At 40.3% G+C, this 25126-nt stretch overlaps 1 protein-coding gene across 1 annotated transcript in view; it reads left to right on the plus strand.

Moving 5' to 3' along the window:
- The window catches only part of Pi3K59F (phosphatidylinositol 3-kinase 59F), a 35469-nt gene extending 16811 nt beyond the window's left edge, over window positions 1–18658 (plus strand). Inside the window, exons 4-6 of the mRNA XM_071667074.1 lie at window positions 6104–6256; window positions 10486–10614; window positions 16535–18658. Of these exons, the coding sequence (XP_071523175.1) occupies window positions 6104–6256; window positions 10486–10614; window positions 16535–17122 (870 nt within the window). The 3' untranslated portion in view covers window positions 17123–18658. The remainder of the gene's footprint in view (window positions 1–6103; window positions 6257–10485; window positions 10615–16534) is intronic.
- Window positions 18659–25126: the final 6468 nt, after the last annotated feature.

The raw sequence follows: 25126 nt of genomic DNA on the forward strand, positions 1-25126 counted from the left end.
CTTCTACCCTATGACTTTCTTCTGCTTACATGGTTCCTTTCTCTGCCAAGTCCTCTCCCAGATATCTGAAATTCTTAACTTCCAATTTTTCTCCATTCAAACTTGAATTCCAACTAACTTGTCGGTCCCTCAACTCTGCTGAACCTAATAACCTTGCTTTTATTCATATTTACTCTTGGCTTTCTCTTTCAAACACTTCCAAAGTTGGCCACCAATTTCTGCAGTTTCTCACTCCAATCGACCACCAGTGCTGAATCATCAGTAAACAATAACAGTCTTGCTTTCCAGGCCCTCACATCCCCAACAGACTGCATACTTGCCCCTCTCTCCAAAACTTACATTTACCTCCCTCACCACCCCATCCAGTGAAGAATTAAACAACTATGATGACATCACACAGCCTTGTCACAGACTGACCTTCATAAGAAACCAGTCTTTCTACACTCTTCTTACTCTTACACATGCCTTACACTCTTGATAAAAGCTATTCTCTGCTTCTAGCAGCTTTTATTTTTTGTTAACCGAGATAGCACAGGCAGCCGAGGACCTACTCAAGGCTGAGAGAGTTTCATTGAATTTTAGGGAGAATAAAAAGATGTTTTGGAAGGAGGTAAATGAAATGCATAGACAAGAGAACAAATGGGAACATAGGTGAAGGTGGCAAGGGGGGAAGTAATAACAGGTAGTGATAAAGTGAGAAGGAGATGGGTGAGTATTTTGAAAGTTTGTTGATTGTGTTTGATGATAGTGGTAGATGTAGGGTGTTTTGGTTGAGGTAGTGTGCGAAGTGAGAGAGTCAGGGAGAATGTTTTGGTTAAGAGAGAAGAGGTAGTGAAAGCTTTGCGGAAGATGAAATCTGGCAAGGTGGTGGATTTGGATGGTATTGCAGTAGAATTTATTAAGAAAGGAGGTGACTGTGTTGTTGATTGGTTGGTAAGAATATTCAGTGTGTGTATGGATCATGGTGAAGTGCCTGAGGATTGGCAGAATGCATGCATGGTGCCATTGTACAAAGGCATAGGGGTTAAAGGCGAGTGTCAGACTGCAGGCATAAGTTTGTTGAATATTCCTGGGAAATTATATGGGGAGGTATTGATTGAGAGGGTGAAGGTATGTACAGAGTATTGGATTGGGGAGGAGCAATGTGGTTTCAGAAGTGGTAGAGGATGTGTAGCTCAAGTATTTGCTTTGAAGAATGTGTGTGAAAAATACTTAGATGTGTATGTAACATTTGTGGATCTGGAGAAGGCATATGAGAGAGTTGATAGAGATGCTTTGTGGAAGGTCTTAAGAGAATATGGTGTGAAAAGTAGGCTGCCAGTGAAGGTTGGTCTGTGGCAGAGGTGTATGATGTCCCAGTGGTTGTTTAATTTGTTTTTGATGAGGTGGTTAGGGAGGTAAATGCAAGAGTTTTGGAAAGAGGGGCAAGTATGAAGTCTGTTGGGGATGAGAGAGCTTGGGAAGTGAGTCAGTTGTTGTTCGCTGATGATACAGCGCTGGTGGCTGATTCATGTGAGAAACTGCAGAAGCTGGTGACTGAGTTGGTAAAGTGTGTGAAAGAAGAAAGTTAAGAGTAAATGTGAATAAGAGCAAGGTTATTAGGTACAGTAGGGTTGAGGGTCAAGTCAATTGGGAGGTGAGTTTGAATGGAGAAATCTAGTGGCAGTGAAGTCTTTCAGAAATGGGGAGTGAACATGGCAGTAGATGGAACTTTGGAAGTGATTCATAGCGTGGGTGAGGGAGCAAAGGTTCCAGGAGCATTGAAGAATGTGTAGAGAGGTCATTATCTGGGAGCACATGCACCATCAAAATGGTCAACTATTCTAGCTAACCCTTCCTTTGATTAGGCTAACAACACATCATCATCACACAATGTGTGGCATTTTTTTTTTTTTCATGCTTAAATATGGCATCACATCTGCATTCCTCACTATCATTTCATGCAATACTCCATTTATAGAAACATTCTGTAACCTCGATGACATCACAGAGCTTTGTTACACTTCCACACTTATTTCAAACCACTTAATCATATCTCAACTTTCTGTACCATACTTACAGGAAATACAAAAAAAGAAGGATATGTGGAATCCAAAATTCACTGACAACCATGTGTTAGCTAGGAGGTAGAAAATTCTATGGAGGTCAGAATTTAAGGGATTAAGAAACTTTTCATCTCTTTTCATTAATATTTGAAGGAAATAATAAGATAATCTGTTTATATGATATGTGGCAAGCTTATGAGAGCATTGACTTTAGTTGATCGCATTATTAAACTCTTAACCTAGTAATAGTGATTATTTTTTCCACAGGTCACAGTTACTGGAATTGTGCCAGAGCGAGCCACTTTGTTCAAATCTGCATTGGAGCCTTCTCGTTTGACATTTAAAACTGTATCAGGAGAGAATATGTTGCCATTTTCAAACATGGAGATGATTTGCGCCAGGATCAACTTATCATTCAGGTAATACTGTTATCATTTATTATTTATTTATCATACTTTGTCGCTGTATCCTGTGTTAGCGATGTAGCACAAAGAAACAGACTAAAGAATGGCCCAACCCCCATACATACACATGTATGTACATACAAGTCCACACATGCACATATGCATACCTATACATCTCATTGTATACATATACATACACACACAGACAAATACATATATACACATGGGCAATATTTCATACTTGCTGCCTTCATCCATTCCCATCACCACCCTGCCACACATGAAATAGCACCCCCCTCCCCCAGCGTGCGTGCGAGGAAGTGCTAGGAAAAGACAACAAAGGCCACATTTGTTCACACTCAGTCTCTAGCTGTCATGTTTAATGCACTAAAACCACAGCTCCCTTTCCACATCCAGGCTCCACAAAACTGTCCGTGGTTTACCCCAGATGCTTCACATAGATAGAAAAAAAAATGATAAAAAAAGAATATATATATATATATATATATATATATATATATATATATATATATATATATATATATATATATAGTGAAAAGTTTTTATCGAGGATGTAAGGCATGTGTACGTGTAGGAAGAGAGGAAAGTGATTGGTTCTCAGTGAATGTAGGTTTGCGGCAGGGGTGTGTGATGTCTCCATGGTTGTTTAATTTGTTTATGGATGGGGTTGTTAGGGAGGTGAATGCAAGAGTTTTGGAAAGAGGAGCAAGTATGAAGTCTGTTGGGGATGAGAGAGCTTGGGAAGCGAGTCAGTTGTTGTTCGCTGATGATACAGCGCTGGTGGCTGATTCATGTGAGAAACTGCAGAAGCTGGTGACTGAGTTTGGTAAAGTGTGTGAAAGAAGAAAGTTAAGAGTAAATGTGAATAAGAGCAAGGTTATTAGGTACAGTAGGGTTGAGAGTCAAGTCAATTGGGAGGTGAGTTTGAATGGAGAAAAACTGGAGGAAGTTAAGTGTTTTAGATATCTGGGAGTGGATCTGGCAGCGGATGGAAACATGGAAGCGGGAGTGGATCATAGGGTGGGGGAGGGGGCGAAAATTCTGGGAGCCTTGAAGAATGTGTGGAAGTCGAGAACATTATCTCGGAAAGCAAAAATGGGTATGTTTGAAAGAATAGTGGTTCCAACAATGTTGTATGGTTGCGAGGCGTGGGCTATGGATAGAGTTGTGCGCAGGAGGATGGATGTGCTGGAAATGAGATGTTTGAGGACAATGTGTGGTGTGAGGTGGTTTGATCGAGTGAGTAACGTAAGGGTAAGAGAGATGTGTGGAAATAAAAAGAGCGTGGTTGAGAGAGCAGAAGAGGGTGTTTTGAAATGGTTTGGTCACATGGAGAGAATGAGTGAGGAAAGATTGACCAAGAGGATATATGTGTCGGAGGTGGAGGGAACGAGGAGAAGAGGGAGACCAAATTGGAGGTGGAAAGATGGAGTGAAAAAGATTTTGTGTGATCGGGGCCTGAACATGCAGGAGGGTGAAAGGAGGGCAAGGAATAGAGTGAATTGGAGCGATGTGGTATACCGGAGTTGACGTGCTGTCAGTGGATTGAATCAAGGCATGTGAAGCGTCTGGGGTAAACCATGGAAAGCTGTGTAGGTATGTATATTTGCGTGTGTGGACGTATGTATATACATGTGTATGGGGGTGGGTTGGGCCATTTCTTTCGTCTGTTTCCTTGCGCTACCTCACAAACGCGGGAGACAGCGACAAAGCAAAAAAAATATATATATATATATATATATATATATATATATATATATATATATATATATATATATATATATATATTCATATGAGTCCACGGGGAAAAGGAAACACGATAAGTTCCCAAGTGCACTTTTGTGTGATAATCACATCATATGATATGTATATTATTTTATTTATTTTGCTTTGTCCCTGTCCCCACATTAGTGAGGTAGTGCAAAGAAACAGACAAAAGAATGGCCCAACCCCCATACATACACATGTATGTACATACAAGTCCACACATGCACATATGCATACCTATACATCTCATTGTATACATATACATACACACACAGACAAATACATATATACACATGTACTTAATTCATACTGTCTGCCCTTATTCATTCCCGTTGCCACCCTGCCACACATGAAATGAAAACACCCTCCCCCCGCATGTGCGCGAGATAGCGCTAGGAAAAGACAACAAAGGCCACATTCGTTCGCACTCAGTCTCTAGCTGTCATATATAATGCACCAAAACCACAGCTCCCTTTCCACATCCAGGCCCCACAAAACTTTCCATGGTATACCCCAGACGCTTCACATGCCCTGGTTCAATCCATTGACAGCACGTCGACCCCGGTATACCACATTGTTCCAGTTCACTCTATTCCTTGCATGCCTTTCACCCTCCTGCATGTTCAGGCCCCGATCACTCAAATTCTTTTTCACTCCATCTTTCCACCTCCAGTTTGGTCTCCCACTTCTCCTCGTTCCCTCCACCTCTGACACTTGTATCCTCTTTGTCAATCTTTCCTCACTTATTCTCTCCATGTGACCAAACCATTTCAAAACACCCTCTTCTGCTCTCTCAACCACACTCTTTTTGCTACCACACATCTCTTACTCTTTCATTACTTGCTCGATCCAACCACCTCACGCCACATATTGTCCTCAAACATCTCATTTCCAGCACATCCATACATCTATATATATGTGGTCTTTGGAAAGTAGTGTCTGAAAAATTTATTCCTCGCAATAGATGCAAGGGTCTTGGAGAGGAGGGTGAGAATGAAGTCTGTAGGAGATGAGGGGGGCATGGGAAGAGTGGAAGTTATTTGCTGATGACCCGGCATTGCTGGTAGATTCTAGTGAGAAACTGCAGAGGTTGGTTACTGAGTTATGAAAAGTGTGTGAAAGGAGGAGGTGGAGAGTGAATCTGGATAAAAATAATTTTATTCAATTTAGCAGGGTAGAGAGATGGGTTAGTTTGAATGGAGAAATCTAGTGGCAGTGAAGTCTTTCAGAAATGGGGAGTGAACATGGCAGTAGATGGAACTTTGGAAGTGATTCATAGAGTGGGTGAGGGAGCAAAGGTTCCAGGAGCATTGAAGAATGTGTAGAGAGGTCATTATCTGGGAGCACATGCACCATCAAAATGGTCAACTATTCTAGCTAACCCTTCCTTTGATTAGGCTAACAACACATCATCATCATCACACAATGTGTGGCATTTTTTTTTTTTTCATGCTTAAATATGGCATCACATCTGCATTCCTCACTATCATTTCATGCAATACTCCATTTATAGAAACATTCTGTAACCTCGATGACATCACAGAGCTTTGTTACACTTCCACACTTATTTCAAACCACTTAATCATATCTCAACTTTCTGTACCATACTTACAGGAAATACAAAAAAAGAAGGGATATGTGGAATCCAAAATTCACTGACAACCATGTGTTAGCTAGGAGGTAGAAAATTCTATGGAGGTCAGAATTTAAGGGATTAAGAAACTTTTCATCTCTTTTCATTAATATTTGAAGGAAATAATAAGATAATCTGTTTATATGATATGTGGCAAGCTTATGAGAGCATTGACTTTAGTTGATCGCATTATTAAACTCTTAACCTAGTAATAGTGATTATTTTTTCCACAGGTCACAGTTACTGGAATTGTGCCAGAGCGAGCCACTTTGTTCAAATCTGCATTGGAGCCTTCTCGTTTGACATTTAAAACTGTATCAGGAGGAGAATATGTTGCCATTTTCAAACATGGAGATGATTTGCGCCAGGATCAACTTATCATTCAGGTAATACTGTTATCATTTATTATTTATTTATCATACTTTGTCGCTGTATCCTGTGTTAGCGATGTAGCACAAAGAAACAGACTAAAGAATGGCCCAACCCACCCACATACACAAGTATATACATACACGCCCATACACACACACCTATACATACCTATACATTTCAACGTATACATACATATATATATATATCCCTGGGGATAGGGGAGAAAGAATACTTCCCACGTATTCCCTGCGTGTCGTAGAAGGCGACTAAAAGGGGAGGGAGCGGGTGGCTGGAAATCCTCCCCTCTCGTTTTTTTTTTAATTTTCCAAAAGAAGGAACAGAGAAGGGGGCCAGGTGAGGATATTCCCTCTAAGGCCCAGTCCTCTGTTCTTAACACTACCTTGCTAATGCGGGAAATGGCAAATAGTATGAAAGAAAGAATATATATATATATATATATATATATATATATATATATATATATATATATATATATATATATATATATATTTTCTTTCAAACTATTCGCCATTTCCCGCATTAGCGAGGTAGCGTTAAGAACAGAGGACTGGGCCTTTGAGGGAATACCCTCACCTGGCCCAATTCTCTGTTCCTTCTTTTGGAAAATTAAAAAAAAAACGAGAGGGGAGGATTTCCAGCCCCCCGCTCCCTCCCCTTTTAGTCGCCTTCTACGACACGCAGGGAATACGTGGGAAGTATTCTTAATCCCCTATCCCCAGGGATAATATATATATATATATATATATATATATATATATACACAGACGCATACATATATACCCATGTACATACATATTCATACTTGCTGCCTTCATCCATTCCCATCACCACCCTGCCACACATGAAATGGCACCCCCTCCCCTTGTGTGCGAGGTAGCGCGAGGAAAAGACAACAAAGGCCACATTCGTTCACAGTTAGTCTCTAGGTTTCTTGTGTAATGCACCGAAACCACAGCTCACTTTCCACATCCAGGCCCCACAAACTTTCCATGGTTTACCCAGACGCTTCACATGCCCTGGTTCAATCCGTTGACAACACGTCAGCCCCAGTATGCCACGTCGTTCCAATTCACTCTATTCCTTGCATGCCTTTCACTCTCTTGTATGTTCAGGCCCCGATTGCTCAAAATCTTTCACTCCATCCTTCCACCTCCAATTTTGTCTCCCACTTCTCGTTCCCTCCACCTCTGACACGTATATCCTCTGTCAATCTTTCCTCACTCATTCTCTCCATGTGACTAAACCATTTCAATACACCCTCTTCTGCTCTCTCAACCACACTTTTTACTATTTCCACACATCTCTCTTACCCGTTCATTACTTACTTGATCAAACCACCTCACACCACATTTTGTTCTCTAACATCTCATTTCTAACACATCCACCCTCCTCCGCACAACCCTATCTATATTCCATGCCTCACAACCATATAACATTGTTGGAACCACTATTCCTTCAAACATACCCATTTTTGCTCTCCAAGATTACATTCTCGCCTTCCACACATTCTTCAACGCTCCCAGAAACTTCTCCCCCACCCTGCGACTCGCTTCTGCTTCCATGGTTACATCTGCTGCTAAATCCTCTCCCAGATGTCTAAAACACTTCACTTCCTCCAGTTTTTCTCCATTCAAAATTACCTCTCAATTGACTTGTCCCTCAACCCCATTGTACCTAATAACCTTGCTCTTATTCACATTTACTCTTGGCTTTCTTATTTCACACACTTTACCAAACTCGGTCACCAGCTTCTGCAGTTTCTCACCCGAGTCAGCCACCAGTGCTGTATCATCAGCGAACAACTGACTTGCTTCCCAAGCCCTCTCATCCACAACAGACTGCATACTTGCCCCTCTCTCCAAAACTCTTGTGTTCACCTCCCTAACAACCCCATCCATAAACAAATTATACAACCATGGAGACATCATGCACCCCTGCCGCAAACCGACATTCACTGGGAACCAATCACTTTCCTCTCTTCGTAGCCGTACACATGCCTTACATCCTCGATAAAGACTTTTCACTGCTTCTAGCAACTTGCCTCCCACACCATTTACTCTTAATACCCTCCATAGAGCATCTCTATCAACTCTATCATATGCCCTCTCCAGGCTCATAAATACTACATACAAATCCATTTGTTTTTCAAGTATTTCTCGCATACATTCTTCAAAGCAAACACCTGATCCACACATCGTCTACCACTTCTGAAACCACACTGCTCTTCCCCAATCTGATGCTCTGTACATGCCTTCACCCTCTCGGTCAATACCCTCCCATATAATTTCCTAGGAATACTCGACAAACTTTTACCTCTGTAATTTGAACACTCCTTTATCCCCTTTTCCTTTGTACAGTGGCACTATGCATGTATTCCACCAGTCCTCAGGCACTCCACCATGAGCCATACATATGCTGAGTATCCTCGCCAACCAGTCAACAACACAGTCGCCCCCTTTTTTAATAAATTCCACTGCAATACCATCCAAACCCGCCGCCTTGCCAGCTTTCATCTTCCACAAAGCTTTCGCAACCTCTTCTGTGTTTACCAAACCATTCTCCCTGTGCCTCTCACTTCGCACACCACCTTGACCAAAACACCCTATATCTGCCACTATGTCATCTAACATTTCAATAAACCTTCAAAATACTCACTCCATCTCCTTCTCACATCACCACCCCATTATCCCCCTTCACCGATGTTCCCATTTGTCCTCTTGTCTTACGCACTTTATTTACCTCCTTCCAAAACAATATATTGTTTCCTTATGCTCATATGTAATTACACAATATTTCCCCTTTTGAAAAGAATTGATGTTTGTCTTCCTCATACATGTACATAATTTCCATACTATATACTCTTCTGCTTTCATTAATTGCTTTTTATGGTACACCTCAAAACATGGATCCTTGGATGCTTAATTCTTTGTCATGATCAATTTCAGTGTCTATTCCAGTATATATTATTAGATGTGTATATTGGCACTTTTGACATCACAGTAGGAAAATTTTCGCTCTAAATAAATGGTGTTTCAAAGGAATGTACTTTTTGAATCTGTCCCTTTGGTCTAATATTCTACAGTTTGTCAATACCTGTAAACTGCTTGTTGCCTGTAGAGTGAAAGATTCAAAAAAGTTGCAGAAAGCAGTCTTGGGGCATAATTTTTGTGACAAACTTCAGCCAAACAAGACTTGTGCATTTCATGTCATGTTGTGTTGGTGAACTTGGACAGCCAGCTTGTTTGAAATATTGGCTGTGATTCCTTCACTAACCATAATGCTGATTCGTTTCTGTCACTGTCATGTCAGTAAATCATTGTCAAGGTATTGTAAGTTGTCCAGCTCCTCGGAATTCATGGTGACAGAACAACCACCTGTTATACTTCAGTTACTATCATCTAGAATAAATCGTGTTAGAATGAAGTTGTAACGTCTGTCCATCCCCACAAGGCAACTTACCAATTTGACAAAGTACCTTCCCTTCTCACACTGGGATCAGGATCATCTTCCATTACGAGCAATATCATTCTCTTATTCCTTCTGCCTTCATGCTTCCACATCTTTGTGAAAACTACCTCCACTGGATTTTCTGCAGCTCTCCTCTACAATGTCTGAGCCATGTGTTTCTGAGAAGTTCATGTAATAATTTGTTTTATGTGGCTTGTATGAGGCAAAGCTGGATATTGTACACTTTGGCATTGTGATGATTACAGGCCAGTTGGGTGGGAAATGTGTGGACTGATGTACGGAAATACCCTTTGAGATGTCAGTAAGTGAAATCTGAGTAATTAACAACCCTTTGACTGTGCTTGGACTTTTATGAAAATTAGATACCACATATGAAATACTTGCAGTCAGTTCCCATAAGAGTAGCTTCCCATATATGGAAAATTGGTAGGCAGTGGGTTAAAATGAAACAATTTTAAATTTATTGTACAAAGTTAATAGGCCTATTTTTAAAAACATTTTGTTTCCAATGTAATACTAGCAGCTCTTAGTGTTATTGTGTATTATGTAAATTTGAACTCGTATTGATGTTCAAGAATACTTTGGTAGAGTACAAGTTTGTGTTTTCCTGTGTATCTTCTTCATTATTAAGATAAAAAAAGTAACAGCCAACTCCTTTTTCCATTATGTATCTCTTTATTTACTTTTTTGTACATCGTAACATCAGTTATGACATCAAGCAAGTGTCTGGGTCAGATATTCTCTTTTGTTGCAGATCATAACATTGATGGATAGATTATTGCGTCGAGAGAACTTGGACCTGAGACTTACCCCATACAAGGTCTTGGCAACAAGCAGCAAGCATGGATTTGTCCAGTTCATAGAGTCCCATGCTGTTGCAGATGTATGTTACTTTTCAGTTTATTTTTCTGGTTGTGGTGTTACAGTAACAGGATTTATAGTTATGTTATTGGTATATCATAAAATGTTTTGAGTTAGATCTGATGATGTGATGTCTATTTTATTTGGATTATAACCAGAACATCTTGCAGGATATCTTCACATTTGTGATACAAAAGAATCCAAACAGCAGCAGACCACTGGATCCCTTTGAGACTGTTTTTGATGTGGAAGAGACATGAAACTTGTAGATTAGTGTGGTAAGAGAAGAAAAACATAGATATTTAAAATGGAAAAATATTATAATGTACTATGTAGCCGAGTCAATTGGGAGGTAAGTTTGAATGGAGAAAAACTAGAGGAAGTGAAGTGTTTTAGATATCTGGGAGTGGATTTGGCAGCAGATAGACCCATGGAAGTGGAAGTAAATCATAGGGTGGGGAAGGGGGCGAAAGTTCTGGGAGTGTTGAAAAATTTGTGGAAGTTGAGAACATTATCTTGGAAAGCAAAAATGGGTACGTTTGAAGGAATAGTGGTTCCAGCAATGTTGTATGGTTGCAAGGCATGGGCTATAGATAGAGTTGTGCGGAGGAGGGTGGACGTGCTGGAAATGAGATGTTTGAGGACAATATGTGGTGTGAGGTGGTTTGATCGAGTAAGTAATGAAAGGGTAAGAGAGATGTGTGGTAATAGTGTGGTTGAGAGAGCAGAAGAGGGTGTTTTGAAATGATGTGGTCACATGGAAAGAATGAGTGAGGAAAGATTGACAAAGAGGATATATGTGTCAGAGGTGGAGGGAATGAGAAGTGGGAGACCAAATTGGAGGTAGACGGATGGAGTAAAAAACATTTTGAGTGATTGGGGCCTGAACATACAGGAGGGTGAAAGGCTTGCAAGGAATAGTGAATTGGAACGATGTGGTATACCAGAGTCGACGTGCTTTCATTGGATTGAACCAGGGCATGTGAAGCGTCTGGGGCAAACCATGGAAAGTTCTGTGGGGCCTGGATGTGGAAAGGGAGTTATGGTTTCGGTGCATTATACATGACAGCTAGAGACTGTGAACAAATGTGGCCTTTGTCGTCTTTTCCTAGCGCCACCTCGTGCACATGCGGGGGGGAGGGGGTTGTTATTTCATGTGTGGCAGGGTGGCGAGGGGAATGAATAAGGGCAGACAGTATGAATTATGTACGTGAGTATATATGTAAATGTCTGTGTGTGTGTATATATATGTATACGTTGAGATGTATAGGTATGTATATGTAGGTGTGTGGACATGCATGTATATACATGTGTATGTGGGTGGGTTGGGCCATTCTTTCGTCTGTTTCCTTGTGCTGCCTTGCTAACGCGGGAGACAGCGACAAAGTTTAATAAATAAGAATAGATAAATGTAGCTAATGGAAATGTTTGAAGGAATGGTACTCCCAACAATATTGTATGGCCGAGAGGCATGGGCTCTACATTGTGTTGTGCAGAGGAGGATGGATGTGTTGGGAATGAATTGTTTGCAGACAGTTTGTGATTTGAGGTGGTTTGATTGAGTAAATGATGAAAGGTAAGAGAGATGCAGAAGAGGGTGTTGAAATGATTGGGACATATGAAGAGAATGAATGAGGAAATGTTGACAAATAGGATATATGTGTCGGAAGTGGAGGGAACAAGGAGAGTAGAGAGACCAAATTGGAGATAGGAGGATGGATTGAAAAGGAATTTGAGCAATCGGGACCTAAACATGTTGGAGGGTGGAAGGTGTGCATGGAATAGTGAATGAGAACAGTGTGAAATACTAGAGTCAACGTGCTGTCTTTGGACTTAACTAGGGCATGCGATACGTTTGGGGCAAAACATGTCTGTGGGGCCTGGATGTGGATAGGGAACTGTGGTTTCAGTGCAATACAAATTACAGCTCGTGCATGTATTTGAGTGGATGTGGCCTCTCTTGTCTGTTTCTTGGCCCTACCTCACTGACACAGGGGACAGCAATTGGGTGGGTGTGGGGGGGGAAAGGGAATTTATAGTTTTTTTTTTCATGCATTGGTGTTGTTTCCTGTGGGGCTGAATGGTTATTTTTATTTATTATACTTTGTCGCTGTCTCCCGCATTAGCAAGGTAGTGCAAGGAAACAGACAAAAGAATGGCCTAACCCACCCACATACACATGTATATACATGCATGTCAACACACAGCACATATACATACCTATACATCTCAACATATACATATATATACACACACAGACATATATACACATGTACATAATTCATACTATCTGCCCTTGTTCATTCCCGTTGCCACCCCACCACGCATGTAATGACAACCCCCTCCCCCCGCATGTGCATGAGGTAGCCCTAGGAAAAGACAACAAAGGCCACATTCATTCACACTCAGTCTCTAGCTGTCATGTATAATGCACCAAAACCACAGCTCTCTTTCCACATCCAGGCTCCACAAAACTTTCCATGGTTTACCCCAGATGCTTCGCATGCCCTGGTTCAATCCATTGACAGCAAGTCGACCCCGGTATACCACATCATTCCAATTCACTCTCTTCCTTGGATGCCTTTCACCCTCCTGCATGTTCAGGCCCCGATCACTCATTAGCTTTTTCACTCCATCTTTCCACCTCAAATTTGGTCTCCCACTTCTCCCTGTTCCCTCCACCTCTGACACTTGTATCCTCTTTGTCAATCTTTCCTCACTCATTATCTCCATGTGACCAAACCATTTCAGTACACTTTCTTCTGCTCTCTCAACCACACTCTTTTTCTTACCACACATCTCTCTTACTCTTTCATTACTTACTCGATCAAACCACCTCACACCACATATTGTCCTCAACATCTCATTTCCAGCACATCCACCCTCCTCCACACACCTCTATCTATAGCCCATGCCTCGCAACCATATAACATTGTTGGAACCACTGTTCCTTCAAACGTACCCATTTTTGCTTTCGAAGATAATGTTCTCGCCTTCCACACATTTTTCAACATTCCCAGAACTTTCACCCTCTTCCCCACCCTGTGATTCACTTCCGCTTCCATGGTTCCATCCACTCCCAGATATCTAAGACACAAAAATTAAGTCTATCAAAATTGTTCAGCACAATATTAATACAAGATTTAACAAAGCAAGACAGTGCCACTTATTTTATTTATACCATTACTGGTGAATATAGTGTCCTCAGGAAAGGTGTATTTGGCAAGGAAGTCTTTATTTCCAATATTGTATAATTTTCTTCCAGTATAGATGTCTCTAACTCTGAAAATTTTTTACTCCTACTCTGAGCATTATAATAGGTATTGTAATACACCTGATCTTCTACTTACAGCCTATGTGACTTACGATCATCTATACATATTGCTGAAAAAAAAATTGATTAAAAATTGAAAATTATGACATGTGAACTAAAAAATATTAAAAGGTAAAGAGAAACGACAGAATCATATAATAAAGCTGGTTAATAAAAGGCAAGATAATCATAGAAATTGAGTAGGATAAAAGAATGTTGTACAGGTATATGAATTCTACATGCCATGCTGACATGTATATGACTTGTGTCCATTTCGAAATCCAACCGGTCTTTCAGAATGGAACTCGAACATATGTTGGGTAGGGCATGTACATGAATGAGTTTTTTTCTTGGGTATGTGCAGCAGTGGCAGAAGGAAGCTTGCCTTTATGAACATAGTCCATTATCTTGACTTGAACTGTCCTATCTTGGAACTGTCCTATCTTGTTTGCTACTCCAGTGCCACTTTTTAGCCTCGAGTTCCTCTCCCTTAGCAGACCACTAGCAGAAGGCAACTCTGATACAGTATTTTCAGAAACACCTACCTAATGTTCCCACTAACTACTATTACCTAACGTGTCTACCTAATGATTCATCCTACTACATCTACCTACTACTTCTACCCTATGTTTCTACCTGATGCTCCTGTCTAAGGTTCTTACCTTCTACTATCTGTTTCGCCATTTTCCAAAAGGCAGGGCTAATGTATAGCACTAACCGCAGAAAAATCTATAGAGTTAGAAAAATTGAGATGTGCGAGTTGAGTGTTTGTCAAGTGTTATGTGTGACAAGGAATAACTGCATGTTTGTAAACAGAATGCCAGAAGTCCACCTGTGAGTGTGGCAAAAAGAAAAGACAGCTACCTGAGTCAAAGAAGATCAACTTGAAGTGAAGTGCTGGCTCGCTACACAGAGCTCTGTCACTGATCTTCCTGATACCCAGGCGAATAGTACCGGTAACATACTACCTCCCTGTTGGGTTTATTTTTTTATGTAGTAACCTTGATGGAGACATGTTTGTGTTCTGCCTTTGTATAAGTCTTCAGTGACCTCATGATATGGGAATTGACATGCTGAACATAGTAGTTGCCTCCTTCTCAGTCACTTGTTACTTAGCACTTGCTCAGTAGAGTACTGTACCATTGTCCTTCAGATGGTGGATTATTTGGTTTTGTCAGTATTTTTACTGGAAGTGATGTTGATCCATAATCATCTCCTGGTTTTGAGGTGAATATTGTCTTTTTCGTTTCTTCCTGTTCTGGTTGTTTTTTACTTTCTAGTAGATTGAATATGATCAATAAAATTTTTTCATACATAATGGCCTACATTACAGTGGTGAGTAAGCAACCTTTACCACTTTGTATACTTTGGTACAGCCTAATGACAGCATGTCACTCCCTCTTCAGTACACCACATCAGTCCAATTAATTCTGTCTTGAGCTCTTTGCTCTCTTGAATATTCATGCCTTATCCTAAAGCATCCTTCACTCCATCCTCCCATCTCCTTGGTCTCCCACTCACAATACCTCTCTTTACTTGTGACTTGCAGATCCTATTTAGTTATTTCTTCACCCTACCTCTTCTGGTACTTCATTTCCAATGTCGTTGTCTTCCTCTTGTCCATTCAGAGGACAAGACTTTTATCCCTACAACACTGTTAAAGACTGCTATTCATACCTTCAGACACACCAGTCTTTGCCCTAACAGGCTCTTTCTCCTTCCACTTGCTTTTTAATGCACATAAGACCGTAACTTCCTTTTCTACCTTATAATTCCCTTTAGCCACTATGGTACTATCCACTGTGTTGTCCACTCTCAGGTATCTAAAGCACTCCACTCCCTTATGGTCTTGCCATTCACACTTATGGTTTGAATGCTCACACCATCCTGTCTCAACCTGCTATACTTTATCTTGCTTATGTCCACATTTACTAATTATTTTCTCCTTTCACATGCTTCCCAAAAATCTGTTACTGGCTTTTAGTTTGCTACCAGAGCCATGTTATCTGCAAACCTCAAATGATTCGCTTCCCATGCCCTACAACCCCCTTTATACTGTCAGCTTGCCTTTGCTCTAAGACCCTTTCCCTTTCCTCCTTCACTTTGATGCAAACACATCTTCATCAGGAACAACTCTTTTTAGAGTAAGAATAATAAGTTGCACAGGGATAACCTTTGGGATTTGTGTGAAATCATACCAAATGATGGCCATATTTACAGTTGAGAGGAAGTTGGAGGCCCTAATGTCAGAGCCAGGTTGTCAGTGCCTGATTAGTGTATAGCATAAGTTTAGCTGAAATTGACAAGTGGACACTATGCAAACTTTTGAGACTTGAATTTGCATTATGTAGGATTCTTTGATAAAACAAGATGCGTCTTTTTAGTCGACACACTGGCTTGTAAACAAAAATAGGAAGTGAAGTTATTTTGTATAAAGCATGCTGTATGTATTGAAACAACCATGTACAAGTAATCTTTTATAAAGTTTTCAGTATTAACCAATGAAGTAGCTATTACTATTATCCTTTTCCTGGTGCAAATGATTAGCTTAATGTTTACACATTATATGGTCGTTTTATTTTTTTAACCTTTTTTTCAGATTGATTTTAATTATGAACATTTCTTGTAGGTCTTACGTACGGAAGGAGGGATTCAGAATTTCTTCCGGAAGCATGCACCATCTGAAAATGGTCCCTATGGCATTGCTCCTGAGGTAATGGACACTTATATAAAGTCTTGTGCTGGCTACTGTGTCATTACATACTTGCTTGGCATTGGTGACCGGCACTTGGACAATCTTCTTTTAACTAGGAATGGCAACCTTTTCCACATTGACTTTGGATACATTCTGGGAAGGGACCCCAAGCCCCTTCCACCTCCAATGAAACTAAGCAAAGAAATGGTTGAAGGCATGGGTGGTGCACAGTCAGAACACTACCATGAGTTCCGCAAGCTGTGCTACACAGCCTTCCACCAACTGCGTCGCCATGCAAACTTGATACTCAATCTATTTTCTTTAATGGTGGATGCAAATGTACCAGACATTGCACTTGAGCCTGATAAAACTGTGAAAAAAGTGGAGGACAAATTCCGATTAGATTTAAGTGATGAAGAAGCTGTTAGCTACATTCAAGGACTTATTGATGACTCGGTCAATGCAGTTGTAGCAGTGGTAGTGGAACAGCTGCATAAGTTTGCTCAGTATATTCGAAAATAGATGCACAAGCTAAATATGAAATCTTCACAGTTTCACTTAGTGCTAATACTTTAGGATGAGTGTTTCTATTGAGATTATTTTATTTCCATGGATATTTTTATACAAAACGTGTTGACGAATTGCACAATTGTGTATCACCTTTTGCCGTTGCATTGTGTAAAACATTTAGAAAGATTACTTGAAACTTTTAGAGGCATAGCAGGGAGAAGTTTGTCTTCTCATGAATGTCAGGTGTTCTGTCATCTTTCTTTACATTTGGTGATAAGACTGTACATATTATTGTTAGAACATGGTGATTTTTAGAGAAATTGTAGTTGACGGTTAATTCTTAATATTGTGATAAGTATAAGCTTGCCTTATTGATTGCACCATTGTGATATTGTGCATTAAGGGGTCTTTAGATTGTATATTTTGTATGGTGAATCATTCACTGATCAGTCATTGATTAGCTGGTCATAATTCAACCAGGTCAGTTTGATGGTTAAGTGAAATATCCATTTTAGAAAGTCATTCCTGAATGCTTCCAAAGGCTGCAAATAGCAAAATGTCAAAGGATAGTAATACATTGGTAAATGCATATTCCCCTTTAAGAAGTACATGTATGGAAGTGCTATGCATGTGTGAAGTTAGCTAGCAGAATGCTCCAGAAATCCTTGATGGTAAATATTTTGGGGATCTGTGCATTTCTTGTCTGCTAACTCTGCCAGCAGATATGATTTTAGGTGATACTGATATCTAAGAGCTTTTTGAAGAATTTTTTAAGATTCATGTTGTCCACCTCTTGATTCTCAGATAGCATATATATTGATATCAAGGAGTTTTGAAACTTAATTCTGAGATCATTGCTGTAGATACATAAAGAATGCTATCATTTAAGATGCAGCAACAGGGCTACAAAGGTTGTATCTATGTGTATGACTAGAATTATGATCCAAGTGTTAACTGTACTGAATGTGATATTTGCATGCATAGGAAATATAAAACTGGATTAGTGATATGTTTGAAATTGACAATGGAGATTTGATCGTGTGTATATAATCATGAAAATCATTATATAAGAGATGCAAACTTATTTTCAGTTATGCTAGCTCTGAAGAAATATTGATCTCGCTTTCAGTTGAGGGAATATTGTAATCTTGGATGTAGATGTACATTATGTGATAACCTTGGATATAGGATCTGGTGTCCACAGATTTCTTTTATGCAATTCAGGTATTCATTTTTTATTTAGCTACTTTTAAGCTGAAGAAGTTTTTTACCAGACATGTCTTTTTTCTTGCAGCTCTACTGTGGCTGGTTGGAATATGTTTGTGTATTACAGTAGTGTGAGTGAGATTTTTAATATCTAGCTGTCTGTCAGTTGCTATATATTTCTGCCTATATCTTATCGGCTATATTCTGATGTATAAGTCAGGGTGGCATGTATGACAGTACCTAAATTTTATTGAATGAATAGTGAATGGAAGCATTATTGTCTTATTTGTTGCTTTGTATAAGAATACAGGAAAGAAATAAAAATATTTGATATTGCAGAAATTCAGGAGAACTTTCAGTACCATATAACTTTAACTGTAGCATGTCTATGAATTAATCTCTTTGAATTGAGGAGAGGGAGGAAGTGGAGGCCAGGAAACTAGCAAAGATGGGGGTGCAAAAGGAGACAGAGATGCTCGGGTAGGGAGGGCCTAGGGGAGGAAGAAAGTGGAGGTCGGGAAGTTTGACAGGCCTGGCCACAGATATGACATTGAGAATAAACAATAAATCCAAGGGGTGATAGTCTAGATAGTATGCAGAGGGAAATTGCATGTATAGCAAGACTAGCACATCTCGAGGGGAAAATGCTAATTTAAACACGCTAGAAAATGTTTGAACTGGTTAAGGAAAAGTAAATGCTGGTATGGAGAGAAGGATGAAGACTCTCCCATCCAGAATTGTGTAAATCATCACTAGAACTTAGGCACTACCTGAATGAGTACTGTGAGAACCATCACATACCAGGAACAATGAGACAATACTTGTACCTGTCCCAGTACATTACTTGTTTAGTCACAGACACAAGACCAATTAGAGGCAGGGTAGAAGTACCAGAATGGTGAGGGAACTGAATCAACAAGTTCAGCAGAACAGAGCTCATTAACCCTCCAAAACAAGACACGAGAGAAGCCATGCAATGTCCTTTATATATGCAAGCATTCTTTGACTTAAATCACACATAACAAATAGTCATATTTATGAGGCTTGATAAATGAGTCAAATGCAGTATTTGTGGCCTTAATTGAAACTTAATAAAGACCACATGAATAATGAAGTGTGGATCCCAAACTACAATCTACAGTTGCAACAGGACTAGAAGATTGTGGAAGAATTGAACTGTATGTAATAGATACTTTTACAACAACTGAACTTCTCAAATTATACAGTAGAAGCACTCCTTTTTCAAGGTTGAAAACTCAAAGCTGGTCATTATGTTAATCTACAGACCATTAGATGCAAAGCTTCGAGAGTTAGCAGAACAAATACAAAGCACAGAATCATATCTTTATCTCAAAAACCCAGTCTCAAATACACTGTTCTTAGGAGATTTCAACTTGCCACACATTATATGTAGAAGGGCGGGAATAATCAAGGCTGAAACTGCTGACACTGGAGCAAGTTTGGCCGAACAGCTGCAAAAGGTCTCCCTTGGTCAACAAATAATAAAAACAACCAGAAGAAATAACATTCTGAACTTAATCTTTTCAAATGATGTAAGCATTTGGATGATTTTTGCAGGGAAATAGTGCAAATGAGTGGGAGATGTATAAAAGAAAGTGGCAGGAGGTCAAGAGAAAGGTGTAAGAGGTGAAAAAGAGGGCAAATGAGAGTTGGGGTGAGAGAGAGTATCATTAGATTTTTGGGAGAATAAAAAGATGTTTTGGAAGGAGGTACATAAAGTGTGTAAGACGAGAGTAAATGGGAACATCGATCAAGGGGGCTAATGGGGAGGTAATAACTAGTAGTGGTGAAGTGAAAAGGAGATTGAGTGAGTATTTTGAAGGATTTTGAATGTGTTTGATAGAGTGGCAGATATAATGTGTTTTGGTCGAGGTGGTGTGCGAAGTGAGATGGTCAGGGAGAATGGTTTGGTGAACAGAGAAGAGGTAGTGAAAGCTTTGCAGAAGATGAAAGCCGGCAAGGCAGTGGGTTTGGATGGTATTGTAGTGGAATTTATTAAAAAAGGAGGTGACTGTTGTTGATTGGTTGGTAAGGATATTCAATGTATGGCTCATAGTGAAGTGCCTGAGGATTGGCGGAATACATTCATAGTGCCATTGTACAAAGGCAAAGGGAATAAAGGCGAGTGTTCAAATTACAGAGGTAGGTTTGTTGACAAAGATGCCAGTTTTCCGGCAATTGCTGGAATTCCGGCTTTTTGATCAATTGGAGTCAAATTTCCGGTTTCCCATTTTTCTCTCCGTCTGTCTCTTGTCTTTCTAATGATGACAGCCGGAAAATGAACAAGTAGACTCTTGACAGATGTTTTCATATTTTATCGATCGTGGATTTTGTATATATACTGTATGTAATTAAAAATACGAATATCGCAAAACAACTGGATCGCTAACCTAGCGAGATTAAGCTTCTCTCCCGCTCTTGCTTTTTGCATGCTTTCCTAATGGTTTGTACAAGTGCGCGATGCGACAACATATGCATGTATACCTAGTGCTAAGAGCGGGCTGTGCGGCTAAGCCAGGCGGCCGGCCGGCTAAGCAACCGGTAGCATGTCTGCAGCCAAGCGCTATGTTTGAAACAGTATGGTGTGTGTACATCGGGGACTTAATCGGTGAATTTTGGATGAAGGCTTAATTGTTTCAAATTAATAAGTGTGTCGGACCATCAGTCTTTTGTTTGTGTGTGTGCCCATGGATATTTAATCGGATCTTTACCTTTGGAATTGCATGGAATGCGGGAAACGAGTGCAAGATTTGCCATCAATATCTGCAGTTTCTACCAACCTTGGCGCGGTAAGTTACAGCGTGTGCTGGGTGTGTAATACACTCTACCGTATGTTTAGACTTGAATGTGACAACGTGTGCATAGTCTGTATTGGAGCCGATTCACGGATAATTCTAATTGATTCGTAATGGAGGTTGAAAGAGACGCGAACGTGAAATTGATTGATGTTGGAATCAAGAATAAGTTTAACTGGCGCTGGCTTGAGGCCAAAGATAATACTGGCATTTTCTTGTCGGATTACATTCGTAAACTTAACGTGGCAGGGAAAGCATTGTGCAAAGTGTGCAACCAAACCATTTCATATTGCAGTGCAGGAATGAAGGCACTTGTGAAACATGGCAACTGTGATGCACATAAGAGAGCAAAGAAGATACAGGACACCAACCAAACACTACCTGCAGTCTTTAAAGCTGCTAATGCAGTAGAGTCAGGGAAGGCTGGCAAAGGAGCTATACTAGTATCTGGAGATAAGGACAGACCCTGCACTTTACCATACGGTGCTCCTCCAAATGTTCACCAATCGGCTACATATTCTGGTAAGAGAGATGCCCCTTTACCAAATGTTTCTTACGCAGATAGGAAAGGAAATGTAGAAGCAATGGTTGTGTCCTTCATTGTTGAAAATAACTTGCCATTTACAATGATGTCAAAGTTACTAGACATTGCAAAGGAGCTTGCAAGAGATAACAAAGTTTTGCAAGGTATGTCACTAGACAGGACTTTATGTACATATAAACTTAAAGATGGACTTGCAGCGGTGTATCATAAACGTCTAGTTTCAGACCTGAAGAAGAGCAAATTTTCCATTAATATTGATGAATGTACAGCAAAAAATAAGCGGGTGTTAAGCGTACTTGTTTCATATTTTGCTGAGAACCTTGGAATGTGTATTGTTCAACACTACATGTCAGTAAAGATGACAACTGTGAATGCTACAACTGTATATGAAGCCATAACCAAGGCATTCAAGGAAGATGACATTCCTTTGGAGAATGTGGTATCGTCATTGAGTGACTCGGCAGCATACATGCGAGGTAAAAACTCTGGATTTGAGAAGAGAATGCGTGAAGTAGCACCAAATATGCTAGACATAGACGGGGACTTGTGCCATCACATCCACAACACTGTCAAGAAGTTCTGCGAAAATTTCAATATGCATGCTGAAAGGCTATCAGATGACCTCTTTCATGACTTTCACTACAGTCCTGATTTACAAGAACATTTGAATGACATATGTGAATTGCTGGGTATATCTTGTAAAATTCCAACAGAAAGGATTGCACATCGATGGCTTATGATGTAACATGCAGAAATGTTGAAATGTTAGATGCCTTCACCGTCTTCTACTTTGCATGGATGGATGTTAGCAATATCTCTGCATGTGAATACATAGTTAATGACATCATCAGGAAAGCTGATCCTGCAAAGTTTCTAGTGAACAAGAAGCAGCTTGACAGAATTTTCATCAAACTCAAATCCAAGCAACTAACACCTCAAGGACTTTCGAGGAAGAAATGGATCGTTGAACGGCTTTTACCAGCGTCAACTTGCCCGTGCATGTATGTACCTGTACTGCAGTGTCTTGCCTATGTTCAAGAGCTTTGTGCTCACATTTGAGCAAAAGGAATCTATGGTTCATAAAGCCCATGATGAACTCGCAGAGCTTTTTAGAAGTTTCTTAGCATGCTTCCTGAAACATGAGACATTGTCTGATTTGACCGCCAGACCCCCTTTTGACCACTAGCTGACTTAGTCATCAGTGATGGAAATCTTCTGAAGTGCTCAAGGATGTTTTTAGGTACAAGATGTGAACACACACTCATTCAAATGAAGCCTGAAGACATCAAGTCATTCCTCAGCAAAGTTAGGAATACTTATACGAATGCTGGTATGTATCTGCAAGGAAAGCTACCTCTGAAAAACAAGCTGCTCCAGTTGTTGTCAGCTATTGACCCCAAAGCACAAGGACACTCAGTCACCTGTTCATACCTTCAAGACCTGCCAAAGGAAATGAAAATAACATTATCTCCCTCAGAGAAAGATCAGTACAATCTGCAGGCATCAAATATTCAGCTGGACAAATCTCTGCCTCCAGTAGAAGGCAGAATTGATAAGTGGTGGGCAGTTACACTGAAGAAGTATCCAGCACTGAGACATGTCATTGCACCAGCACTGAGCATCTTCACCAGCCCAAGAATAGAACAGTCCTTCAGTATAATGAACAATGTAATTAATAAAACTACTAATAAATTGAACATTGACATATTCATTGCTATTCAAACTGTCAAGTTTGATCTCCTTGCTGCAAATGAGTCTTCAATCCAAAAGTATCACAGAGAAGATAAGTTCACTTCACCAGTTGGCCAGTCAGTGGCACATCATATGAGAACAGCGTATGAAAGACACAAGAGAAAGCAAACAGAACCTCCCAGCACTAGTTCATCCACCAGCCAACACCAGCCTCCATTGAAGAAGAAAATCACCCACACAAGGAAGGCAACATCAAGTGTCCACAATGCAGCCAGCAAACTAAGGGCCAAAGTATTCCAGCAGCACAAACAATATGTACAACAGACCAAGAGAAAACACTAGGTGAGTTGAAGTTTTTAATAATAGGTCAAAAATATGAAATATTTTTGTCAAATGAAAGGTTTTAAAAACATTGTAAATGATTCAAAATTAGGCTGACAATGCACCAGAGAGCATCTAAAACCCCAGAGCTTCCAGGGCCCGCCTTAGGGCCCTGGACCCTGGCCACATGGGACTTTGCGCTAGTGATGTGCACTTCATGCAAATATTGCCCCCTTTTCCACTTACTAATATTTTTCAGGCCCTAGAGACATTTGCCACTGGCATCCCTGTGTTGAGTATTCGTGGGAAATTATATGGGAGGGTATTGATTGAGAGGGTAAAGGCGCGTACAGAGCATCAGATTGGAGAAGAGCAGTGTGGTTTCAGAAGTGGTAGAGGATGTGTGAATCAGGTGTTTGCTTTGAAGAATGTATGTGAGAAATACTTAGAAAAACATTGATTTGTATGTACCATTTATGGATCTGGAGAAGGCATATGATAGAGTTAATAGAGATGCTCTGTGGAAGGTATTAAGAATATATGGTGTGGGAGGCAAGTTGCTAGAAGTAGTGAAAAGTTTTTATCAAGGATGTAAGGCATGTGTACGAGTAGGAAGAAAGTGACTGGTTCCTAGTGAATGTTGGTTTGCGGCAGGGGTGCCTGAGGTCACCATGGCTGTTTAATTTGTTTATGGATGGGGTTGTTAGGAAGGTGAATGCAAGAGTTTTGGAGAGAGGGGAAAGTATGCAGTCTGTTGTGGATGAGAGGGCTGGGGAAGTGAGTCATTTGTTATTCGCTGATGATACAGCACAAGTGGCTGATTCAGGTGAGAAATTGCAGAAGTTGGTGAATGAGTTTGGTAAAGTGTATGAAAGAAGAAAGCTGATAGTAAATGTGAATAAGGGTAATGTTATTAGGTTCAGTAGGGTTGAGGGACAAGTAAATTAGGAGGTAAGTTTGAAAGGAAAAAACTGGAGGAAGTGAAGTGTTTTAGATATTTGGGAATGGATTTGGCAGTGGATGGAACCATGGAAGTGGAAGTGAGTCACAGGGTGGGGGAGGGGGCAAAGGTTCTGGGAGCATTGAAGAATGTGTGGAAGGCGAGAACATTACCTTGGAGAGCAAAAATGGGTATTTTTGAAGGAATAGTGGTTCCAACAAAGTTATATGGTTGTGAGGCATGGGCTATAGATAGGGTTGTGCGGAGGAGGGTGGATGTGTTGGAAATGAGATGTTTGAAGATAATATGCGGTGTGAGGTGGTTTGATCGAGTAAGTAATGAAAGGGTAAGGGAGATGTGTGGTAGTAAAAAGAGTGTGGCTGAGAAAGCAGAAGAGGGTGTATTGAAATGGTTTGGTCACATGGAGAGAATGAGTGAGGAAAGATTGACAAAGAGGATATATGTGTCAGAGGTGGAGGGAATGAGAAGTGGGAGAC

Source organism: Panulirus ornatus, chromosome 11 (assembly GCF_036320965.1).
Source record: "Panulirus ornatus isolate Po-2019 chromosome 11, ASM3632096v1, whole genome shotgun sequence".
Classification (NCBI taxonomy): Eukaryota; Metazoa; Arthropoda; class Malacostraca; order Decapoda; family Palinuridae; genus Panulirus; species Panulirus ornatus.